This window comes from Oncorhynchus mykiss, chromosome 20 (assembly GCF_057628025.1).
Source record: "Oncorhynchus mykiss isolate SJ-2025 chromosome 20, ASM5762802v1, whole genome shotgun sequence".
Classification (NCBI taxonomy): domain Eukaryota; kingdom Metazoa; phylum Chordata; class Actinopteri; order Salmoniformes; family Salmonidae; genus Oncorhynchus; species Oncorhynchus mykiss.
Genome location: NC_143041.1, coordinates 38,405,953 through 38,428,946, shown reverse-complemented (window position 1 = coordinate 38,428,946; position 22,994 = coordinate 38,405,953). Strand labels below are relative to the sequence as shown.

At 42.3% G+C, this 22,994-nt stretch overlaps 1 protein-coding gene across 6 annotated transcripts in view; it reads right to left on the bottom strand.

Annotated features, from left to right (window-relative positions):
* Positions 1-22,994, bottom strand: part of dst (dystonin) — a 197,924-nt gene that overhangs the window by 123,238 nt on the left and 51,692 nt on the right. For all 6 annotated transcript variants that reach the window (XM_090213021.1, XM_090213020.1, XM_090213022.1 and 3 more), the window contains one exon: positions 9,588-9,649. In XM_090213021.1, coding sequence (XP_090069147.1) covers positions 9,588-9,649 — 62 coding nt within the window. The remainder of the gene's footprint in view (positions 1-9,587; positions 9,650-22,994) is intronic.

Below are 22,994 nucleotides of genomic sequence, written 5' to 3'. Positions count from 1 at the left end.
AGGAGAAGACAAGAAGCCAAAGAGCTCCACTGACTGTGACTGACATGCTGCAAAGAGGCTGGGAATCAGGGTTATATGGTCTTAACATTTCTCTCTAAGACACAACAGCAAAGGCTTTATCAAAATAATTCCAATCAGGTTCCCCTTCAGACACTAGTGCCTCTGAATAACAGAGGGAGCACATGGCTATGCCACATATCCATGGCCCTCAAAGCACTTCATCCTGCCCCATACTCAACAACTCCAGACCAGTCCTAGGCTTTCTCCTCCCAGTAGGCCAATCTCCCTTTCTTCCTGTCCTGGATACCACCAGGCCTGTGAAATCCCCCGGCTGCCCAGTGACCAGCTTTTACGGAGACCAGGTGCCAGACCCCTCTCATCTCCACCACATACAGTGCCTTGCGAAAGTATTCGGCCCCCTTGAACTTTGCGACCTTTTGCCACATTTCAGGCTTCAAACATAAAGATATAAAACTGTATTTTTTGGTGAAGAATCAACAACAAGTGGGACACAATCATGAAGTGGAACGACATTTATTGGATATTTCAAACTTTTTTAACAAATCAAAAACTGAAAAATTGGGCGTGCAAAATTATTCAGCCCCCTTAAGTTAATACTTTGTAGCGCTGTAAGTCGCTTGGGGTATGTCTCTATCAGTTTTGCACATCGAGAGACTGAATTTTTTTCCCATTCCTCCTTGCAAAACAGCTCGAGCTCAGTGAGGTTGGATGGAGAGCATTTGTGAACAGCAGTTTTCAGTTCTTTCCACAGATTCTCGATTGGATTCAGGTCTGGACATTGACTTGGCCATTCTAACACCTGGATATGTTTATTTTTCAACCATTCCATTGTAGATTTTGCTTTATGTTTTGGATCATTGTCTTGTTGGAAGACAAATCTCCATCCCAGTCTCAGGTCTTTTGCAGACTCCATCAGGTTTTCTTCCAGAATGGTCCTGTATTTGGCTCCATCCATCTTCCCATCAATTTTAACCATCTTCCCTGTCCCTGCTGAAGAAAAGCAGGCCCAAACCATGATGCTGCCAACCACCATGTTTGACAGTGGGGATGGTGTGTTCAGCTGTGTTGCTTTTACGCCAAACATAACGTTTTGCATTGTTGCCAAAAAGTTCAATTTTGGTTTCATCTGACCAGAGCACCTTCTTCCACATGTTTGGTGTGTCTCCCAGGTGGCTTGTGGCAAACTTTAAACGACACTTTTTATGGATATCTTTAAGAAATGGCTTTCTTCTTGCCACTCTTCCATAAAGGCCAGATTTGTGCAATATACGACTGATTGTTGTCCTATGGACAGAGTCTCCCACCTCAGCTGTAGATCTCTGCAGTTCATCCAGAGTGATCATGGGCCTCTTGGCTGCATCTCTGATCAGTCTTCTCCTTGTATGAGCTGAAAGTTTAGAGGGACGGCCAGGTCTTGGTAGATTTGCAGTGGTCTGATACTCCTTCCATTTCAATTTATTGAATTTCAAATTATCGCTTGCACAGTGCTCCTTGGGATGTTTAAAGCTTGGGAAATCTTTTTGTATCCAAATCCGGCTTTAAACTTCTTCACAACAGTATCTCGGACCTGCCTGGTGTGTTCCTTGTTCTTCATGATGCTCTCTGCGCTTTTAACGGACCTCTGAGACTATCACAGTGCAGGTGCATTTATACGGAGACTTGATTACACACAGGTGGATTGTATTTATCATCATTAGTCATTTAGGTCAACATTGGATCATTCAGAGATCCTCACTGAACTTCTGGAGAGAGTTTGCTGCACTGAAAGTAAAGGGGCTGAATAATTTTGCACGCCCAATTTTTCAGTTTTTGATTTGTTAAAAACGTTTGAAATATCCAATAAATGTCGTTCCACTTCATGATTGTGTCCCACTTGTTGTTGATTCTTCACAAAAAAATACAGTTTTATATCTTTATGTTTGAAGCCTGAAATGTGGCAAAAGGTCGCAAAGTTTAAGGGGGCCGAATACTTTCGCAAGGCACTGTAACCCCAGCTAACAGGCACAGTTATATTGTTTGTATATCATTGTACTTAACTTTGGAACACAATGTTGTCATTTTAAATGTTTTCCTGCCAATATCCAGCAACTTTACACAGCCACTGAAGAAGAGTGGAACAACATTTTTTTTGTTATTATTATTATTTATTTATTTGTACTTTTATTTAACTAGGCAAGTCAGTTAAGAACAAATTCTTATTTACAATGACAGCCTACCCCGGCTAAACCCTAACCCGGGCGAGGCTGGGCCAATTGTGCGCCGCCAATCACGGCCGGTTGTGATACAGCCTGGAATCTAAACAGGAGCTGTAGTGACGCCTCAAGCACTAAGATGTAGTGCCTTAGACCACTTCGCCACAGGTCACAATCAACAGCGTGATCAAGTCTATGCGAAGAAGATGAATGAAGCAAATGGCGGTCACACCAGATACGGACTTGTTTTGTGATCCACGCCCCTACCTTTTTTTTTTAAAGCAAACTGTGACCAAAATATGCATATCTGTATTCCCAGCAGTGGAGGCTTCTTAGGGGAATGTTTACTGGTTGCTCAGGAAGTAAAGGGGAAGTCAGATCTGTGGAAGACTTAGTGGGGGAAACTACTGGAGATCCAGAAAAAAAAGGGTATATGAGCAAGCATTGCATGTGTATTATGTATGCCAAACAGTTGCTGTTAGATTACAATATTATTATTTTTTCTGACTATTTGTAACAGTGTAAACAACAACCAAATAAATAAGTGTACCGGAGAGTCTGTTCTAACGGAAAAAATAATAACATATAAACCCTTTATTACAGCCCAGCGACGGTTAAAAACAGCCAAATCTGTGAATTTGCTTTATCTGACATTTTTCCGTTGCATGAGGCTTGGTACTCACAGAATCAGCAGGCTATTAATTAAACAAACACTCCAACAGACAACAGAAGCAAGATCTGTCTTATTTCTGTAGATATGTATGGATGATTTATAAAGCCAGGCACATTTAACTGAAAGGCTATTGATTATAGGACCTAATTAAGTTGGGCTTTCCTCTCTCCTCAATTATCTTAGACAATTAGGCTAAGGCAAGGGCTGTTTCCACGTCTCAGCTGCTGCTGCCTCCACCACATTGTTCTCCCAATATGCTGCATAACTTTGCTATTATGCACATAGAAACATAGGGAAAGGCACCAATTATACGGTGCACTTTGTTAGCTTCGGGGGTTTACAAAACTTTTGCCTTCGACCAAATCAAGCAGGCTAAATCAATTGAATATGTGACGAAAACAGGATTATAACTTGCTCCCTAAGCACATTACACAATAAACAGGCATGGATTTTCATGCATAATAACAAATTGCCTTGAAATATTTCATGCTTGCTCATATAGGAAAGTGGGAAATGTATTGTGAAGACAGACAGTGCATGCAGACACTTGTTGCTCTGCCTCCATGACTAGGTGTTCCGTAATTCCACAGCAAATGAACCAGAGTAATTTAGATTCCTGCTGAGTAAACAAAAACGACTCGGTACATGTACACTGCACCATGAGATGGGTGGAAGACATGTAGGCAGGACAAACTCTGACAAGCTAGCAACAACCATCTCCGATTGGCACCTCGACTCTAGATCTGTCATCAGTAGTGGCAATAAGTGGCTGAGGATAAACGCCGGTCTTTAATGGATTATTCCCTGCATCGGGTAATTACACAGTATATTTCATCTTCATGGAAACTGACAGGGCTAAAACATGAAACAGCCTGTCGTTCTATTATCATTACCATCATACCATCACTCCTGTGTGTTGTAGAAACAGTAACCATTTCAACACAGAATGACTGAAAGGTGATGACAGAGAAGTGGATGGACAATACGATAATTAGGCAGTGAGGTATGTGAGAAATCATCTACCTACGGGACCGGATTCATAGACAACAAGAGTCCTACTGCCATGGGAAAAGCAAAACAGATTCATCTACATGCCTAGACTGAACCTAGCTAACACTGTACATGTGATGAATTGGACTAAAGGAAGAATCCGTTTAAAAACTATATGTTGGTATTGGACTTTCAAGAAGCAAAGTGTCACTTGCCACATCATCATGATGTCCATCATCTTCATGAAAATCCAATGTCTTGAAAACTTGACTGCTGACATGCAAAACATTTTTGGACAATATTAACAGTGGACTAATGAAACAAAATACCAACATGTAGTTTTTGAGTGGATTTTTCCTTTAAGACTGGTACAGGCCACAATATTAAAACAAAGTTCTAACTTCCTCTCTCATATTACAGTAAATCTCTTATTAGATTATTGATATGGCAGGCCAAATAAAGACTCCGCAATCAAATAAAAGGAAAGATTAATCAAATGAACGGTACACTCTTAGAAAAAATGGTACCAAAAGGGTTCTTCGGCTGTCCCCCATAGGACAGTGGTCCCCAAACGTACTACTTCAAACATTCAACCTCCAGCTGCGTACCCCCTCTAGCACCAGGGTCAGCGCACTCTCAAATGTTGTTTTTTGCCATCATTGTAAGCGTGCCACACACACACTATACAAATCAAATCAAACTAGATTTGTCATATACACCGAATACAAGTGTAGACTTTACTGTGAAATGCTAACCAACAGTGCAGTTCAAGAAGAAGAAAATATTTACCAAGTAGACTAAAATAAAAGGTAATAATGAAAAGTAACACAATAAGAATAACAATATCGAGGCTAAATGCAGGGGCCACCGGTACCAAGTCAGTGTACGGGGGTACAGGCTAGTTGAGGTAATATGTACATGTAGGTGGGGGCAAAGTGACTATGCATAGGTAACAAACAACAGCGAGTAGCAGCAGTGTAACAAAAGGAGGGGGGGGGGTCAATGTAAATTGTCTGGTAACGATTTTATGAATTGTTCAGCAGTCTTATGGCTTGGGGGTAGAAGCTGTTGAAGAGAATTTTGGACCTAGACTTGGAGCTCCGGTACCACTTGCCAAATGGTAGCAGAGAAAACAGTCTATAACTTGGTTGACAGGAGTCTCTGACAATTTTATGGGCTTTCCTCTAACAACGTCTATTACATAGGTCCTGGATGGCAGGAAGCTTGGCCCCAGTGATGTACTGGGCCATTCGCACTACCCTCTGTAGCGCCTTATACGGTCAGATGCCGAGCTGTTGCCATACCTGGCGGTGATGCAACCGGTCAAGATGCTCTCGATGGTGCAGCAGTAGAACCTTTTGAGGATCTGGGGACCCATGACAAATATTTTCAGTCTCCTGAGGGGGAAAAGGTTTTGTCGTGCCTTCTTCATGACTGCCTTGGTATGTTTGGACCATGATAGTTTGTTGGTGATGTGGACACCAAGGAACTTGAAACTCTCAACCCACTCCACTACACTACAGCCCCGTCGATGTTAATAGGGGGCCTGTTCGGCCTGCATTTTCCTGTAGTCCGATCAGCTCCTTAGTCTTGCTCACATTGAGGGATAGGTTATTGTCCTGGCACCACACTGCCAGTTCTCTGACCTCCTCCCTATAGGCCGTCTCATCACTGTCGGTGATCAGGCCTACCACTGTTGTGTTGTCAGCAAACTTAATGATGGTGTTGAGTCGTGTTTGACCACGCAGTCATGGGTGAACAGGGAATACAGGAGGAGACTAAGTACAGACCCCTGAGGGGCCACACTGTTAAGGATCAGTGTGGCAGACGTGTTGTTGCCCCATCAGGAAGTCCAGGATCCAGTTGCAGAGGGAGGTGTTTAGTCCCAGAGTCCTTAGCTTAGTGATGAGCTTCGTGGGCACTATGGTGTTGAACGCTGAGCTGTAGTCAATGAACAGCATTCTCACATAGGTGTTCCTTTTGTCCAGGTGAGAATGGCAGTGTGGAGTGCGATTGAGATTGCGTGCGTCATCTGTGGATCTGTTGGGGCGGTATGCGAATTGGAGTGGGTCTAGGATGCTGTTGATGTGAGCCATGACCAGCCTTTCAAAGCACTTCATGGCTACCAACGTGAGTGCCATGGGGCGGTAATCATTTAGGCAGGTTACCTTCACTTCCTTGGGCACAGGGACTATGGTGGTCTGCTTGAAATATGTAGGTATTAGACTTGGTCAGAAAATGTCAGTGAAGACACTTGACAGTTGGTCCACGCATGCTTTGAGTACACGTCCTGATAATCCGTCTGGCCCAGCGGCTTTGTGAATGTTGGCCTGTTTAAAGGTTTTGTTCACATCGGCTACCGAGAGCGTTATCATACAGTCATCCAGAATAACTGGTGCTCTCGTGCATGCTTCAGTGTTGCTTGCCTCGAAGCGAACAGAAAAGGCATTTAGCTCATCTGGTATGCTCGAGTCACTGGGCAGCTTGGGTCTGGGTTTCCCATTGTAGTCCGTAATAGTTTTCAAGCCCTGCCACATCCGATGAGTGTCAGAACCAGTGTAGTAGGATTCAATCTTAATCCTGTATTGACGCTTTGCTTGTTTGATGGTTCATCTGAGGGCATAGCGAGATTTCTTATAAGCGTCCGGATTAGTCTCCCGCTCCTTGAAATGGCAGCTCTAGCCTTTAGCTCGATGCGGATGTTGCCTGTAATCCATGGCTTCTGGTTGGATATGTATGTACAGTCACTGTGGGGATGATGTCATCGATGCACTTTTGATGAAGCCGATGACTGAGCTGGTGTATTCCTCAATGCCATTGGATGAATCCAGGAATATATTTGGTCATGAGATTTGCCAAATGGAGGGCGGGGGAGAGCTTTGTATGCATCTCTGTGTATGGAGTAGAGGTGGTCTAGGGTCTGTTTTTCCCCTGGTTGCACATGTGACATGCTGGTAAAAATTTGGTAAACTGATTTAAGTTTGCCTGCATTAAAGTCCCTGGCCACTAGGAGCGCCGCTTCTAGGTGAGCATTTTCTTCTTTGCTTATGGCCTTATAGAGTTGGTTGAGAGCGGTCTTAGTGCCAGCTTTGCTTTGTGGTGTGAAATAGACGGCTACGAATAATACAGATGAAACCTCTCATGGTAGATAGTGTGGTCTACAGCTTATCATGAGATACGCGTCTCTGTTCTGCCGGTGCATGGAAAATCCCACTAACTCTATATTATCCATATCTTTCGTCTCGGTGAAACGATGTTACATGTCCCGTTGGTAGGATAATCTTAATCGTAGGTTAATTGTAGGTCGTATACGATACATTTATTAAACGTAAGAATGATTGTGAGTTTTTGTCAGAACCCGGCTCGTGGGAAGTGACAAAAAGCTCTTATAGAACCATGGCACAAATAATAATATAATAATAATCAATAATTTTGCTCATTATTTATTTTGCCATCTTACATATAAAACCTTATTTGTTCATCAAAAATTGTGAGAAACTCACCACAGGTTAATGAGAAGGGTGTGCTTGAAAGGATGCACATAACTCTGCAATGTTGGGTTGTATTGGAGAGAGTCTCAGTCTTAAATCATTTTCCACACACAGTCTGTGCCTGTATTTAGTTTTCAGGGGGGCCGAGAATCCACTCTCACATAAGTACATGGTTGCAAAGGGCATCAGTGTCTTAACAGTGTGATTTGCCAAGGCAAGAAACTCTGAGCGCAGCCCTATCCAGAAATCTGGCAGTGGCTTCTGATTAAATTCTATTTTCACAGAACCGCTTGTTGTAATTTTGATGAGGCTCTCTTGTTCAGATATCAGTAAGTGGACTGGAGGCAGGGCATGAAAGGGATAACGAATCCAGTTGTTTGTGTTGTCCATTTCTGAAAAGTACCTGCGTAATTGCACACCCAACTCAAATAGGTGCTTCGCTATATAACATTTGACATAGTCTGTAAGCTTGAGTTCATTTCCACACAAAATATCATACAATGATGGAAAGACTTGTGTGTTGTCCTTGTTAATGAAGACAGAAAGTAGCTCCAACTTCTTAATCATAGCCTCAATTTTGTCCCGCACATTGAATTTAGTTGCAGAGAGTCCCTGTAATCCAAGATTCAGATCATTCAGGTGAGAAAAAACATCACCCAGATAGGCCAGTAGTGTGAGAAACGCGTCATCATGCAAGCGGTCAGACACATGAAAATGATGGTCAGTAAAGAAAACTTTAAGCTTGTCTCTCAATGTTTTTTAAATGTGAGAATACTTTTCCCCTTGATACCCAGCACACTTCTGTAGGTTGTAAAAGCGGTACATGGTCGCTGCCCATATCATTGCATAATGCAGAAAATACATGAGTGTTCAGGGGCCTTGCATTAACAAAGTTAACCATTTTCACTGTAGTGTCCAAAACTTATTTCAAGTTGTCAGGCATGCCGTTGGCAGTAAGAGCCTCTCGGTGGATGCTGCAGTGTACCCAAAAGGCATCAGGAGCAACTGCTTGCACGCGCGTTACCACTCCACTATGTCACCCTGTCATGGCTTTTGCGCCATCAGCACAGACACACACATCTTCACCACCAAAGTCCATTTGATGTCACAAAGCTGTCCAGTACTTAAAAAATATCCTCTCATGTCCTGGTTTCCAATGGTTTGCAGTAGAGGATGTCTTCCTTAATGGACATGAGAGGATATAAACGTAACGGACATATACCAGGAGCTGTGCCAGGCCCCCCACGTCTGTTGACTCATCCAGCTGCAATGCATATAATTCACTGGCTTGTATGCGAAGCAGTAATTGTTTCAAAACATCTCCTGCCATGTCACTGATGCGTCGTGAAACAGTGTTGTTTGATGAAGTCATTGTGTGTATTGTTTTTTTGGCCTTTTCCCCCAGCATTGTCCCAGCCATATCGGCGGCAGCAGGAAGAACTAAGTCATCCACAATAGTATGGGGTTTGCCTTTTCCTAGCCACTCGGTAGCTCACCATATAAGACACTTATAGACCCTTCTTATTAATGGTATCTGTTTCTTTAATATGTCTTACTACTCGAAAGTCGTCTTTATTCTCTCTCAAAAAACTCCCGTGGCTTATTTTTCAAATGATCATGTTTTGTTTCTAAATGTCTGCGCAAGAGTGAAGGTTTCCCGCGAGAGAATAAAGGTTAATGTGATTGGATGTTAATTATTTGACTAGGCTACCTGTATTTGACATGGTGTTGTTATGTTGCTGAACACAAGATAGTTTCATTTTATTTTTGGCAGTGAAACGAGGCTACTCAAACGAGAGAAAAAACTCATTCAAATGTATAGCCCCGTTTGAAAACGTGTAATTGTGAATTACATTTTTATTTGGTGTACCCCCCACGGCATTGCGCGTACCCCCACCCAGTTTGGGAATACCTGCATATAGGAGAATCCTTTTTGCTTCCGGTAAAACACTTTTTGGTTCCAGGTAGTACAATCCTTTTGGGATCCATGTAGAACCCTACCCAAAATGGTTCTACTTGGAACCATGTAGAATCCTTTCCACAGAGGATTCTACATGGAACCCAAAATGTTTCTATTACCCAGAACCAAAAAGTGTTTTTCCTGGAACCAAAAAGGGTTCTCCTATGGGGACAGCTGAAAAACCCTTCTAGGTTCTAAATAGCACCTATTTTTCTAATAATGTATTTCTAAAAGAGGCTCTGTGGACATTAAATTCTTACCTTCAGGAGATGTTGGTTTATCCATTTTGTAAAAGTCTTTTTCTGCACTCTGTCTCTTTCATCTGAGGAAAAGACACACAAAAAAATACATTTAGGAAGGTACTTTACATACGTACATACAGTACATCACATGAGACTGCTGAGGGGAGAAAGGCTCATAATAATGTATGGAACGGAGCTAACCATGTGTTTGATGTATACAATACCATTCCAGTCATTACCACATACCTGTCCTCCCCAATTAAGGTGCCACCAACTTCCTGTGGTAAGCATGGTGTAACTTTAAGGCACACACACACACATATTCACAGAAACACACACACACACACACACAGCACACACACACCATACCCCCCCCCCCCCCCCCCCACACACACACACACACACACACACACACACACACACACACACACACACACACACACACACACACACACACACACACACACACACACACACACACACACACACACACACACACAGGAAATTGTCATTTGCATGACAAGAAGAATTGTGACATGGTATGTGTGATTTACTATATAACTCTACAGTTCTTGAATGAGCCCTTCATGAATGAGCCCTTCATTCCTCTTGTCAATATATATGCTCTTATCAATATCCAACCACTGTATACATATGATTGTATTATGATTCCCCATTAGCTGTTGAAGAAGCAGCAGCTACTCTTCCTGGGGTCTTACTTACAAGTGGGTTCATTCCCAGTAGTCTCCAGAGAGATTGATCTTTTTGGAAGCGTAATTGAAAAGAAGTAACTTCTATGCATGAGGCCTAGCTTCCATTACTTATGATTCACTATTGTACACTGTCAACCACATTATTTTGTGATTCTTGTATCCATGACATCCAGACCGGCCGCTTCCACATGCAGCCTATAACAGACATCAGTCTCTCTGGGATAGAAAATGGAAAGATAAAGGCTCTATTGTAGGCTGTCAAGACAAAAACTATCACCAGCTATGCTACACAGACAAAAACATTTGCTCTGAGAATCTAACAATATAGACAACCTATCATACCTATCTAATATTTCTGTATCATTAGCCTAACAAAATCCATTACTGTACTGCAACACTGCACATGGACGGTAGGCTACTGGTCCTGAGACACACAGCTTGGGGAGAGACCCTCCATACTTACTATTACCTGTCTCACACAGAAAGACAGAGAGAAGGCTGCAGTGTGGGATTCAGGATTCAGGCCAGAAGTCTGTCTGTCCTGTTTTATCTCTCTGCCTAAAGGTCCATCTGCTACAAGCCCTCATAGGCATACTTTGATACCAATCACGAGCCCAGTAAATCACATTAAAAACATGACATTATAAACTTCACATTTAACAAAGCCTCTGTCTCAGCTTTAAAAACAACAACAACCCCACACAATCTGCATCTTCTTGGACTTTGGAACCAACATGCAAAAGAGAAGCTAGTCCATTTACAACAGCATTATAATGCAACAGGATTTAGCTTTGGGAGGTTTTAAGATCCCCCCTGTAAATGAGAAACTAGGGCAAGCTTAAACGCTCAGTCAGCAATTGAAATTCCCAATCTTCTGAACCCGGAAGAGGATTGGAGGGAAGCAAAGCATAAAGACACATGATACTGACCCATGCAGCACATCAACGTCACCAGGTGAGCTCTGAGCTCCCCCTCACTCCCCAGCAGGTGCCATATCTCCTTAGCCATTGTTAGCTCCCGGGGACTCTGGAGAGAGTGTATCATGGTCCTGGCAGAGGGATGTGTGTGAGCTACCAGCGTTACTGAAGGAGCAGCAACAGACTCCTCCTGTCTGCCTTTAGGGCAGCCTGCAGTTACTCCACTTTTCGTCAAGCATCCAGAACGAGTTCTGTCAGGTTCTCCAACACAACTCAGTGGTCTTCTTATATGGTTCATGTTTACTTAAGGCCACAGCACAAATGCATTTGAGGAACTAACTAATAGGAACTTTCACTGGGGACGGGCCAAATTCTGAAATTGCATTCTTGTCCCCCCCCAGTTTTACCATTGGAATGTGATATAAAACGAGGCAACGGTGTGCTTTAGGACCATGTGGATATCTAATGTCTCTGAGCGGTCGGGTAGGCTGTTTGGAGCTTTTATCCAACTGGATATTTAACAAAAATATATACAAAAAGTCATGTCCCCCCCACTTCTAAAACCAACGTTTTAGAAGCCTTTATCTTTCCATTTTCCCTGCTAATAATGCTCCTTAAGAAAAGGAGCAAAGGTATTTGTCTGCTTAGAAACCAATTTTTTCAGATGACACTTTAACCTGAAATGGGAAGGGGCATCATTGCAGTAGAACATAGGAATAGATATAACAATTAAAGATTCAATATGCATTTAACCCAACCCCACTGAATCAGAGAAGTCTGAATACAAATGATTAGTCTGCATTTCCACACATACAGCACAGCCTACAGTGCACCGCCCACAACAGTATCAATTACTGTTTCATAAAACACATTTAGCACACTCACTTGCACTCGTTGGGAAAAAACCACAACACCAACTGAAATCAAAACAACCACACCCTTTACTTAAGGCTGCATAAAATATCATGCCAAAATTAGCATACAAAACACAGGCAATGGCATGAGGTACATTGGTCAGTTCAGAGGCAAATACTGATGGGTGATTATTCATATAGGCCTTTCCTTAATACAGAGGTGTCTCAATGGTGCTGCCACTGTCAGTGTGTCTCAGAGGACATTTCCATGTGGTTCATCTATAAATACTATGCGTGTAAAGCTGCAGAGGATTCACTACTGGGCTGGGAGTCTGGGACTGGGAATTGCTCCACATTTTAGCGGACAGAACACAGAACATATGGGAGAATTAAGACTGTCCCCGACTCAAAGAAATCTTGGTCGACCGAGAGTCGTCCTGTTCTTTCGACTAATTCGTCTAAATGTTTACATTTATTTTTTACATATATAAACAGACACAGAATAAAATCAACTACACACAGTACCAGTCAAAAGTTTGGACACACCTACTCATTCAAGGCTTTATCCATTGGTGGTAAAACTAATGAGCCTTACTGGAGCCCTTCTCCACGACATTGAAGTTGATCCAGCCAGTCAAGTGCAAGTCCCAACACAAGCACACACTGCAGGACCGGCAGACCAAAATACTCATTAGCACACATGGTCTGGATCCCCCTACAAAACAAGGGTGTGTTGAATCCAGGCCCTCTCTTGGTTTTTCATGATTAACTGTTGATGGTTGGAAGTGCTACAGTCCACCCAGGGCCATGGGAATGTGTTAAATGTGTTCCCTTACAGCTCTTGCCCTCTGACTTGACTGGGTTGATGTTTGTAGCATCACAAGTCTACATGAATCTGTTACACTTTCTCTGTCCACTTGGAAGGTTACTCTTTGGAGTCTAAAACCAAAGAGAGGAGTAGCTTTAAACCGGTTAACCATTGAAACATCATGTGATGTGACAAAATGCCAGAGGGGAATTTGAAGAATAACATTGCAATAACTGACGTGTCATTAGTCATTTAAGCAATAAGGCCCAAGGAGGACTGGTATATTGGCCACAACATTATTAAATATGTTAAATAAATCAAAATATATTTTATATTTGAGATTCTTCAAAGTAGCCACCCTTTGACTTGATGACAGCTTTGCACTTTATTACAGCATAGCAAAGACTAAAAACAGCCGAATCTGATCCTCTCATCTGCCTCCAGAGGTCCACGTTGAGCCATGGTAGAGAGTTTTTCCATCTTGGCTTACGTTGACATTTCCTGGTAAAACAGGTATCCACTTTGTCAATAGCTGACAGAAATGTTCTGTATCCAGACTCTGGGTCTTCATTGCTTAACAGATCAGATCAATCAATATGACTTATAGCTGCATCGTAGTTACATTAATATGGTTCCTAAATTTCTTTTTAGTGATCTTTCTAACCACCAATGGAACATTGTGGTCAGATATGCCAGTTAGTAAGTTAATGGGCTTAGTTTTTCGATCAGGTCTGTTAGTAAACACCGGATCAGTTTGAGTCTGGGATGACTGTGTTACTCTGCTTGGATCTTGTATTATTTGAGTCAGGTTGAAATAGTCTGTGATCTCTTTGAGCTTTTTCCTGCAAGTTATGTTTTACGACTTTATATTGAAATCACCCATGAAGATTATCTCCTTCTTATGATCACATTCTTTAAGCATGGTATTTAGATGGTCATAAAACGAGATATCAGAAGTTGGTGGTCGATATAATCCAATAACAGTGAGAGACATATGAGGGGACATTCAGTCCCATACATTCAAGGTTATTGGCATGTTTATGATATGATTGCATTTAAAGTTATCTTTCATGTACATAAGCAATCCACCCCCTCTACCCTTTCCCCTGAATATCCAGAGACATTAAAGCAGAAATAGGAGAAGATTTCTTCAGCCATTGTCACGACTTCCGCCGAAGTCGGCTCCTCTCATTGTTCGGGCGGCGTTTGCCGGTCGACGTCCCTGGCTTTCTAGCCATCGCCGCTCCATTTTTCATGTATCCATTTGTTTTGTCTTGTTTTGCACACCTGGTTTACATTCCCCAATTACACTGCATGTATTTATTCCTCTGTTCCCCTTAATGTCTTCGTGTGATATTGTTTGTGTGTTACATGTTTTGTAACGCGCCAGGGTGGCGTTCGTTACTTCCGTGTTATTTCACGAAGCCTGTATGAATTGTTAAACATTCATGTTTTGTGACTGTTTGTGCCCGCTATACACTTTGCCTTGTTGGCTGGAGGTTTTTGACGCAGCTGCGTCCGTCTGTAATCTTTCCCCTGCAGTAATAAAGTGTGCGCCTGTTCACAATTCTCTGCTCTCCTGCACCTGACTTCACCAGAAGTACGCACACGCCTGACAGGCATGTCTCAGAGAAACAGAAAAAAAAAATCAAGATTAGAGTCATTCTTTAAATGTTTTACTTGTTCACTCTTAGAAATAATGCTATGAATATTTAGGTGACCTCCTAATATTCACCTAGGCTTTGAATGAGGGTCCCAGAGCATTTTAGCCTGATTACCGGTTTGATGGTACAAGGTTTTCTAATAGCTGGATTAAGGGAACTGATTTTCTGTCTCGAAGGCAGGTTTTGTTTGGGACATGTATTACAATTGTATTATCTGCTGATTGCTCATTCGTTTGAAAAGCCTTGTTAGTGACAGAGGTTATGCTCACATACACAGAATGTCCTTCTCTGAACCAGAAAATATTGGCTACTCAAATATAGATTATTTCAAACATTCACGTTCTACCATTCATCAATGATTTCATTCTGGATTTTTTTTCCCACTTCTCCCAGAATTACATCCTCCATATCAGCCGTTTTTTGTCTGCAGGTGACCTAACTCCAGACTCTGATGGGGAGCTTGGTACCCTGGTCCGTTTGGGTGTTTGTTGATTCCGGATTGTTTGAATGAAAGCCAGCCTTGATGTTTGGCTGCGTTCTTTAGTATTCCCCAGAGAGTTGCACCGCCTTCGGGGTCCCTTATTATCCTCAGTTTTCTATTGGGTTATGATTGTCACTTGTCTCAGTTGCCACTTATCCAGCTTCATGTTTAGCCTTATTCCTCTTATTCTTCTTTTTCTTGGAATGAGAGGTCATTGTTGAAGTAGACTCTGGCTCACCAGGTACCAACTCCAATGTGTCATTCACTCCGGCCCAGAAATTATGCTCCTCAACCTCAAGTCTCACTTTCTGTCATTTCAGCTGAGATATGTGATACGTCTGCCCTACTCATAGGGACAGGATTGTTGTCTTGCACATAGTGTGAAAAAGTTTCCTCTATGCAACTTATGTTGTCCAGTGTAGTAGGACTGTACTCTAGCATCTCCTGACCCCCTCTAGTGTGGGATTGTGTCAGCCAGTCCTGTCTATGCGCAGGACCTTGTCCATCATAAAATACTTTGATCCAGTGAGTGTCCATCTTTACAGACAGTGTTATGGGAGTGATGGGTGCTACTTATACAAATGATCTCCGTTGTATCAGTTTGTGTGTTGACTCTTGTATCTTATCATGCACCTCATCACTCTCCCCACCAGCTTTAGCCAGACACTCAGTCACAACACTATCATCACAACACTATCATCACAACACTATCATCACAACACTATCATCACAACACTATCATCACAACACTATCATCACAACACTATCATCAAGTTGTTTGTTTGTAAATATCCTTTGCTATTCATTTGACATTTTTAGATGTTTTATGACTGCTGCAAGATGAATTTCCTCTCTGAGGACATTAAACGTTTTCTGAATCTGAATTCTGAATGTGAATATGCTGATTCAGGTAGTTCTTTAATTGTAACTAGAGTTCTGGTCAGCCACGCGCCACTTCAAACTGAACAGATTATTCTCTTTCAACACAACATGTTTTCCTCTGACTGTTATTCCTCTGATCAGAAGCGTTGCCCTTACATCCTTACTGAGAAGGTATATATGCCAGAGTGCACATGCTCTCTGTACTGACCTCAAGTGGTTTGGATGAATTTCATGTATGAGACTGTGATAGAGCTCCTCCTCCTTAATGGGGTTGGCTATGACCTCCTCCTTTGTCAAGATTTCTCTCTCTATGATAAAAATAGGTAAAACAATCTCCTTTTGGGCATTTCGTCCCACAACCTTACTCCAGGTCTCATTTTCCTTGACATCAGTTTTTGCATCGCTGGAAATATACACAACTACAGCAGCCATTTTAATTGTAGTGTTAATGTTTAAAGTAATTTGTTTAACATTGAAATGTATCAACAAGACTATTCAGCATTATACAGTGAGTTGAGGCTGTTCTGAGGGTAAAAGGGGGGGGAGTAACTCAATATTAGGAAGGTGTCCTTAATCCTTTGTACAATCAGTGTATATATATATATATTTATTCCATACTCTGACATTGCTCATTCTGATATTTCTTAATTATTTTATTTATTTTTTTACTTTTTGTTTAAGGTTTTGCTAGAATTTACTGCAGTGTTGGAGCTACAAACATTTCACTTAACTTGCGTTAAAATCTGCAAATAAATTTCGATTTGCGACAAATAAACTTCGATTTGAATTGCACATGAGAGAGGACAAAATATCCATCCCGCCTCTACCCTTTCATGTGAACACACCCTGGGAACAAAACTGCTTGCAAATGACATCAACGGGAGTGCGGATCAGTTTTTCCTTTTAGATATAATGAAAAAGATGACATGGAGAGGGGGTAAGCTGTTCTAGAATCAGATACATACTGTCTTGGAATATGAAACAATGAAATCAAGGTGATCTGCGGGTTCTGCAAAATTCCCTGTACTTTAGTATAAAACACAATGGCATAAGAACGCCAATGCTCAGCATTGATGCTTTTGAAAGGTCAGAAAGGTTGACAGTCATTGAACATATCAAACAGCTTTCCTCCCAATATCTGTTTAAATGTCAGTGTGTCCCTGTTAAACCAATAAGACTGTGTTTCAAATCCACCTCAACCATGGTAGTGTTGCAGACACTTTCATCTGCAGCAAGACTGCAGTGCTGCTATATCACTCCTTCTCCCTCTCTCTCTGTACTGTACATATATCTCCTGTTCCCTCTCTCTCCATAACTGTTAAGTAAATCACAACTGCCACTGGGTAGAGCAGAGCTTGGCCTTCAGGACATTGCAATTTGTGATCCCAATGGCCTTACTGCTTACTGCATAATACATGAGCAGACTTGAGACTCATTAATACAAATGGGGTCTTCAGGGCGTGTCCAAGGCAACACCCTTCCCTGCTCAACAACACCCTTCCCTGCTCCACAACACCCTTCCCAGCTCAACAACACCCTTCCCAGCTCAACAACACCCTTCCCAGCTCAACAACACCCTTCTCAGCTCAACAACACCCTTCCCAGCTCAACAACACCCTTCCCAGCTCAACAACACCCTTCTCAGCTCAACAACACCCTTCCCAGCTCAACAACACCCTTCCCAACTCAACAACACCCTTCCCAGCTCAACAACACCTATCCCAGCTCAACAACACCCTTCCCAGCTCAACAACACCCTTCGCAGCTCAACAACACCCTTCCCAGCTCAACAACACCCTTCTCAGCTCAACAACACCCTTCCCAGCTCAACAACACCCTTCTCAGCTCAACAACACCCTTCCCAGCTCAACAACACCCTTCCCGGCTCGACAACACCATTCCCAGCTCAACAACACCCTTCCTTGTTCAAGGTCCAGAGACAGGATGAATTTGCTGTATTATTGACCACCAGGGCTCATTCAGGGCTCTAAAGTGGGACTATTTTACTTGCATATGCGCCCAAATACTTTGCTGTGCGACCTGGAATTTGAATTTAGGAGCACCAGTGCGCCTAGGAAAATGGATTCTAGCTTTAATACCTGAAACATATTTCATTGTGCTCCTACATTTCTTTGTGTGAGCTTACATTTTTCAACTTAGCCGCACACGTGCTCATCATTAAAAAGGTCAGCGTAGAGCCCAAGTTTGAAATCCATAACATCAAATGACCATGAGGAGCAGTTTATTAAAACATAGAAAAAATACATTTGTATTGTACTCACATGACATCATGAGTGGAAATTGCACACAGAGACTGTAGTACTGAGGGGATACAGTAGTAACTGGTTGGATACAGTACCACTGAGTCTGTGGAAAGTGTGTACTTCTCTTAGGCAAAGAGAATGGTAATATAAAGAGAATAGTGCCCTCTTGAGGAACATAGTTCTACACTAAAATCACTTCTTCTAAATCTTCAATCCTCTATAAAATAGTGAAAATTAACTTCATAAAAACACACCAAACTATAATATTACTTACCAAAATGTGTGAAAAGGTATATTATATAAATAGAGAGAGAGTAATCAGAGTCTACTTATACCACCACATTAAAAGGTCTGGTCAGGTCTGGAGCTTGTTATTAGCAGTCCTAGTTTTACAGCTGAACACCCCAGTAAAGTCAGAGGTAATAATTTCATCTACACAGGCCTGCTTCCTACCATGACAATAAACATGATGTCAGCTAAAACATGATGCTATAAAAAAAATAAACAGAGAAGCACACTATATTTAAATTCCCACTAATTGATTTGGTAATTTACCAATGTTTCAGCATCACTTCAGGGGAATGTCATACATACTTGTTACCAGGTTATGTAGTCAAACAGTGCAATTAGTGCAACCAATGACAATAGTGAGGGCTGTGTCATAATTATTAAGTTAATTAGAATGAATTGAATGAAACTTTAAAAATAAAAACAAAAGTGTATAGCATATTAAATATATTAGGCTATTGTTCTCATATAGAAACATAATTAAATATTGTACATAATATTAGCAAAACATAAATGATTGTTTAATTCAATTTCACATATTTAATTGTTTCATATTTCATTTCATATTTGTTACATGTAATCTTTTGGTTGAACCATAATGAATGATAAGCATCATCAACAGGGGGAACATATTAGGTTACGCTAATAAGCCGTAGAAAGAATATATACATTTATAAGACTTGTTCATACAATAATTAATTGTTCATAAGAAGGGCCTGAGATCAAAGTCAATATTCAGACCACTAGGGGTCAATATTTTCGATAGGATATCTGGTAAGCCTCCCTTTATAGTAGTAGGAGCTCAATGTTTATGACCATCAGCTGATAACTACACTACAGTCACAACTTACTGGCACACAGTCATCACTCGCACTCACCAACACATTATTACAACCCTATTATAATGTCCAAAAAACTGTGTGATGTTGGACTTTAATATTTTATTCAACCAGAAAGTCCCATTGAAATTGACGTGAGCCCTTGCAATTCCCTCTTATATTACATTTTCATGTCTCTGCATGCAGTTAGAAGGAATTTGCTAACCAGCATGAGTGCAATGACTGGAGGTCTATGGGTGTCTGCTAGCATGCTGAGACATAAAAATGGTATCAAATGTTAATCTGACTCTGGGGAAGTAGATAAAGGGCCTCATTACTAAAATCTCGAAGTATCCCTTTAACCAGGAAAGTCCCATTGAAATATACATGTAGGGGCCTCCTGGGTGGCGCCACCAGAGACTCTGGGTTCAAGCCCAGGCTCTGTCGCAACCGGGATGTCCATGGGGCGACGTACAATTGGCCTAGCGTCGTCCGTGTTAGGGAGGGTTTGGCTGGTAGGGATATCCTTGTCTCATCGCGCACTAGTGACTCCTGTGGTGGGCCAGGCGCAGTGCATGCTGACCAGGTCACTAGGTGCACAGTGTTTCCTTCCTCCAATGGCTCTCAACTTTCGTCTCTCCTGAACTCGCACGGGAGTTGTAGCGATGAGACAAGATAATAACTACTAACAATTGGATACCACAAAATTGGGGGGTAAAACTTTTTTATTTTTTATTTAAAAATTGACATGCAATTACTCTTTATATAGAACCAGGACACACCTACTCATTCAAGGGTTTATCCATTGGTGGTAAAACTAATGAGCCTTACTGGAGCCCTTCTCTACGACATTGAAGTTGATCCAGCCAGTCAAGTGCAAGTTCCAACACAAGCACACACTGCAGGACCGGCAGATCAAAATACTCATTAGCACACATGGTCTGGATCCCCCTACAAAACAAGGGTGTGTCGAATCCAGGCCCTCTCTTGGTTTTTCATGCTTAACTGTTGATGGTTGGAAGTGCTACAGTCCACCCAGGGCCATGGGAATGTGTTAAATGTGTTCCTTACAGCTCTTGCCCTCTGACTTGACTGGGTTGATGTTTGTAGCATCACAAGTCTACATGAATCTGTTACACTTTCTCTGTCCACTTGGAAGGTTACTCTTTGGAGTCTAAAGCCAAAGAGAGGAGTAGCTTTAAACCGGTTAACTATTGAAACATCATGTGATGTGACAAATGCCAGAGGGGAATTTGAAGAATAACATTGCAATAACTGACGTGTCATTAGTCATTTAAGCAATAAGGCCCAAGGAGGATTGGTATATTGGTCATATATCACAAACCCCCGAGGTGCCTTATTACTATTATAAACTGTTTATCAACATAATTAGAGAAGTAAAAATAATTGTTTTGTCATAGCCATTGTATACTGTCTGATATACTACGGCTGTCAGCCAATCAGCATTCAATACCACAACTCTATTATTTTCATTTCTCTAATTATGTTGGTGACCAGTTTATAACAGCAATAAGGCACCTCGGGGTTTGTGGTATATGGACAATATACCAAGGCTAAGGGCTGTATCTAGGCATTCCGCATTGCATAAGAACAGCCCTTAGCTGTGGTATATTGGCCATATACCACACCTCATCGGGCCTTATTGCTTAATTATACCATTGATTTGTAGGGTGCTGTCTTTCGCTTGGGACGCTAAATGGGTGTCCTGACTCTCTGTGGTCACTAAAGATCCCATGGCACTTATTGTAAGAGTAGGGGTGTTAACTCCGGTGTCCTGGCTAAATTCCCAATCTGGCCCATTCCATCTTGGCCACCTAATCATCCTCAGCTTCTAATTAGCTCATTCATCCTCCCTCCTCTCCCCTGAAAAAATAATGTGTTCTCAGTCAACTTACCAGGTAAAATAAGGGTCAAATAAACAAAGAATATACATTTTAATATGATCTTATACCTCTGTGTTTATTCTTTAACAACGGTGATACAAAACTTTGTGAACTTTAGAATGACTCACAAACAAATCCCAGCTTGTCCAGCATTGCTTGATGCCAGGCATAAAGTACTACAGATAAGAGAAGCTGAGCATTATGACTGACTGACAATAACAGAAGAACTGTGACCTTTCAACTGGTTTCACTTACAACTACTTTCATGACATAATATCCCACCATTTGAACTTACGCCAACATGTTTACTTCAACTCTCTCAAGTAATGTGTGTTGTAGTTGTTTGGTATCTCCGCTTTGCTTTTTTGGAGTGTATTGATGTGTCTATGTTTGTGTATATTTTTGTAATTACAGGGCTCCTCTGTAAAAGGACCTTGTTATCAGGATAACTCCCTGTCAAAATAAAGGTTAAATCAATAAAGACCAGTTTCCTGTCAGTCGTCCATGCAGAGCATGTTAATGTTGAGTAGGTAGTAAACACTTTGAATCACTGTGAAACGAGGAGTTTCATTTTCCGTTGCACAATGTTTTGCTCTGGTGTGTGTGACCTACTGAATATGACCCTGGTCAGACATCCAGCAGCCTGGTAAAACTTGGACAGCCGTTGATCCGGTGGGACAGTTGGTGTGACTTGTGGAGGAGAAGTGTATAGGCGCTGCTATAAATAGCGACGACAGCTAAACCATGTCATGTGTGCCCTACTATCTGTGCCATTTCATTAACATCCTTTCTTACCTCACAGCAGCCTGGCTCAGGGGTTTTAAAGCTGGGGTCTGCAATGACTTTTTTTTATAAGAAATGTTTTGGGGAATTTTTATGTGAAAAAGAATGATTTAACAGAGCTATAACAGAATACAATAGTGGATAAAAAATTTATGTTTCTCCGTCCTGTGACGCCCCTCCCACTCTGTCTGCCGTATTCTTTCTCTTTGCTCTTGTTTTCCTTATTAGGACGTTGGCAGGCAGAGCTGGGAGGGTCGTCAGCGTCATGGGACACACCTGGGCCCGGGTGTGTCCCTGGATGAATACACCTCTTCCCCATTCATGGAAGAGACTCTCTCCATGCAGACACACCTGGGCCCGGGTGTGTCCCTGGATGAATACACCTCTTCCCCATTCATGGAGGAGACTCTCTCCATGCAGACACACCTGGGCCCGGGTGTGTCCCTGGATGAATACACCTCTTCCCCATTCATTGAGGAGACTCTCTCCATGCAGACACACCTGGGCCCGGGTGTGTCCCGGGATGAATACACCTCTTCCCCATTCATGGAGGAGACTCTCTCCATGCAGACACACCTGGGCCCGGGTGTGTCCCGGGATGAATACATCTCTTCCCCATTCATGGAGGAGACTCTCTCCATGCAGACACACCTGGGCCCGGGTGTGTCCCGGGATGAATACACCTCTTCCCCATTCATGGAGGAGACTCTCTCCATGCAGACACACCTGGGCCCGGGTGTGTCCCGGGATGAATACATCTCTTCCCCATTCATGGAGGAGACTCTCTCCATGCAGACACACCTGGGCCCGGGTGTGTCCCTGGATGAATACACCTCTTCCCCATTCATGGAGGAGACTCTCTCCATGCAGACACACCTGGGCCCGGGTGTGTCCCTGGATGAATACACCTCTTCCCCATTCATGGAGGAGACTCTCTCCATGCAGACACACCTGGGCCCGGGTGTGTCCCTGGATGAATACACCTCTTCCCCATTCATGGAAGAGACTCTCTCCATGCAGACACACCTGGGCCCGGGTGTGTCCCTGGA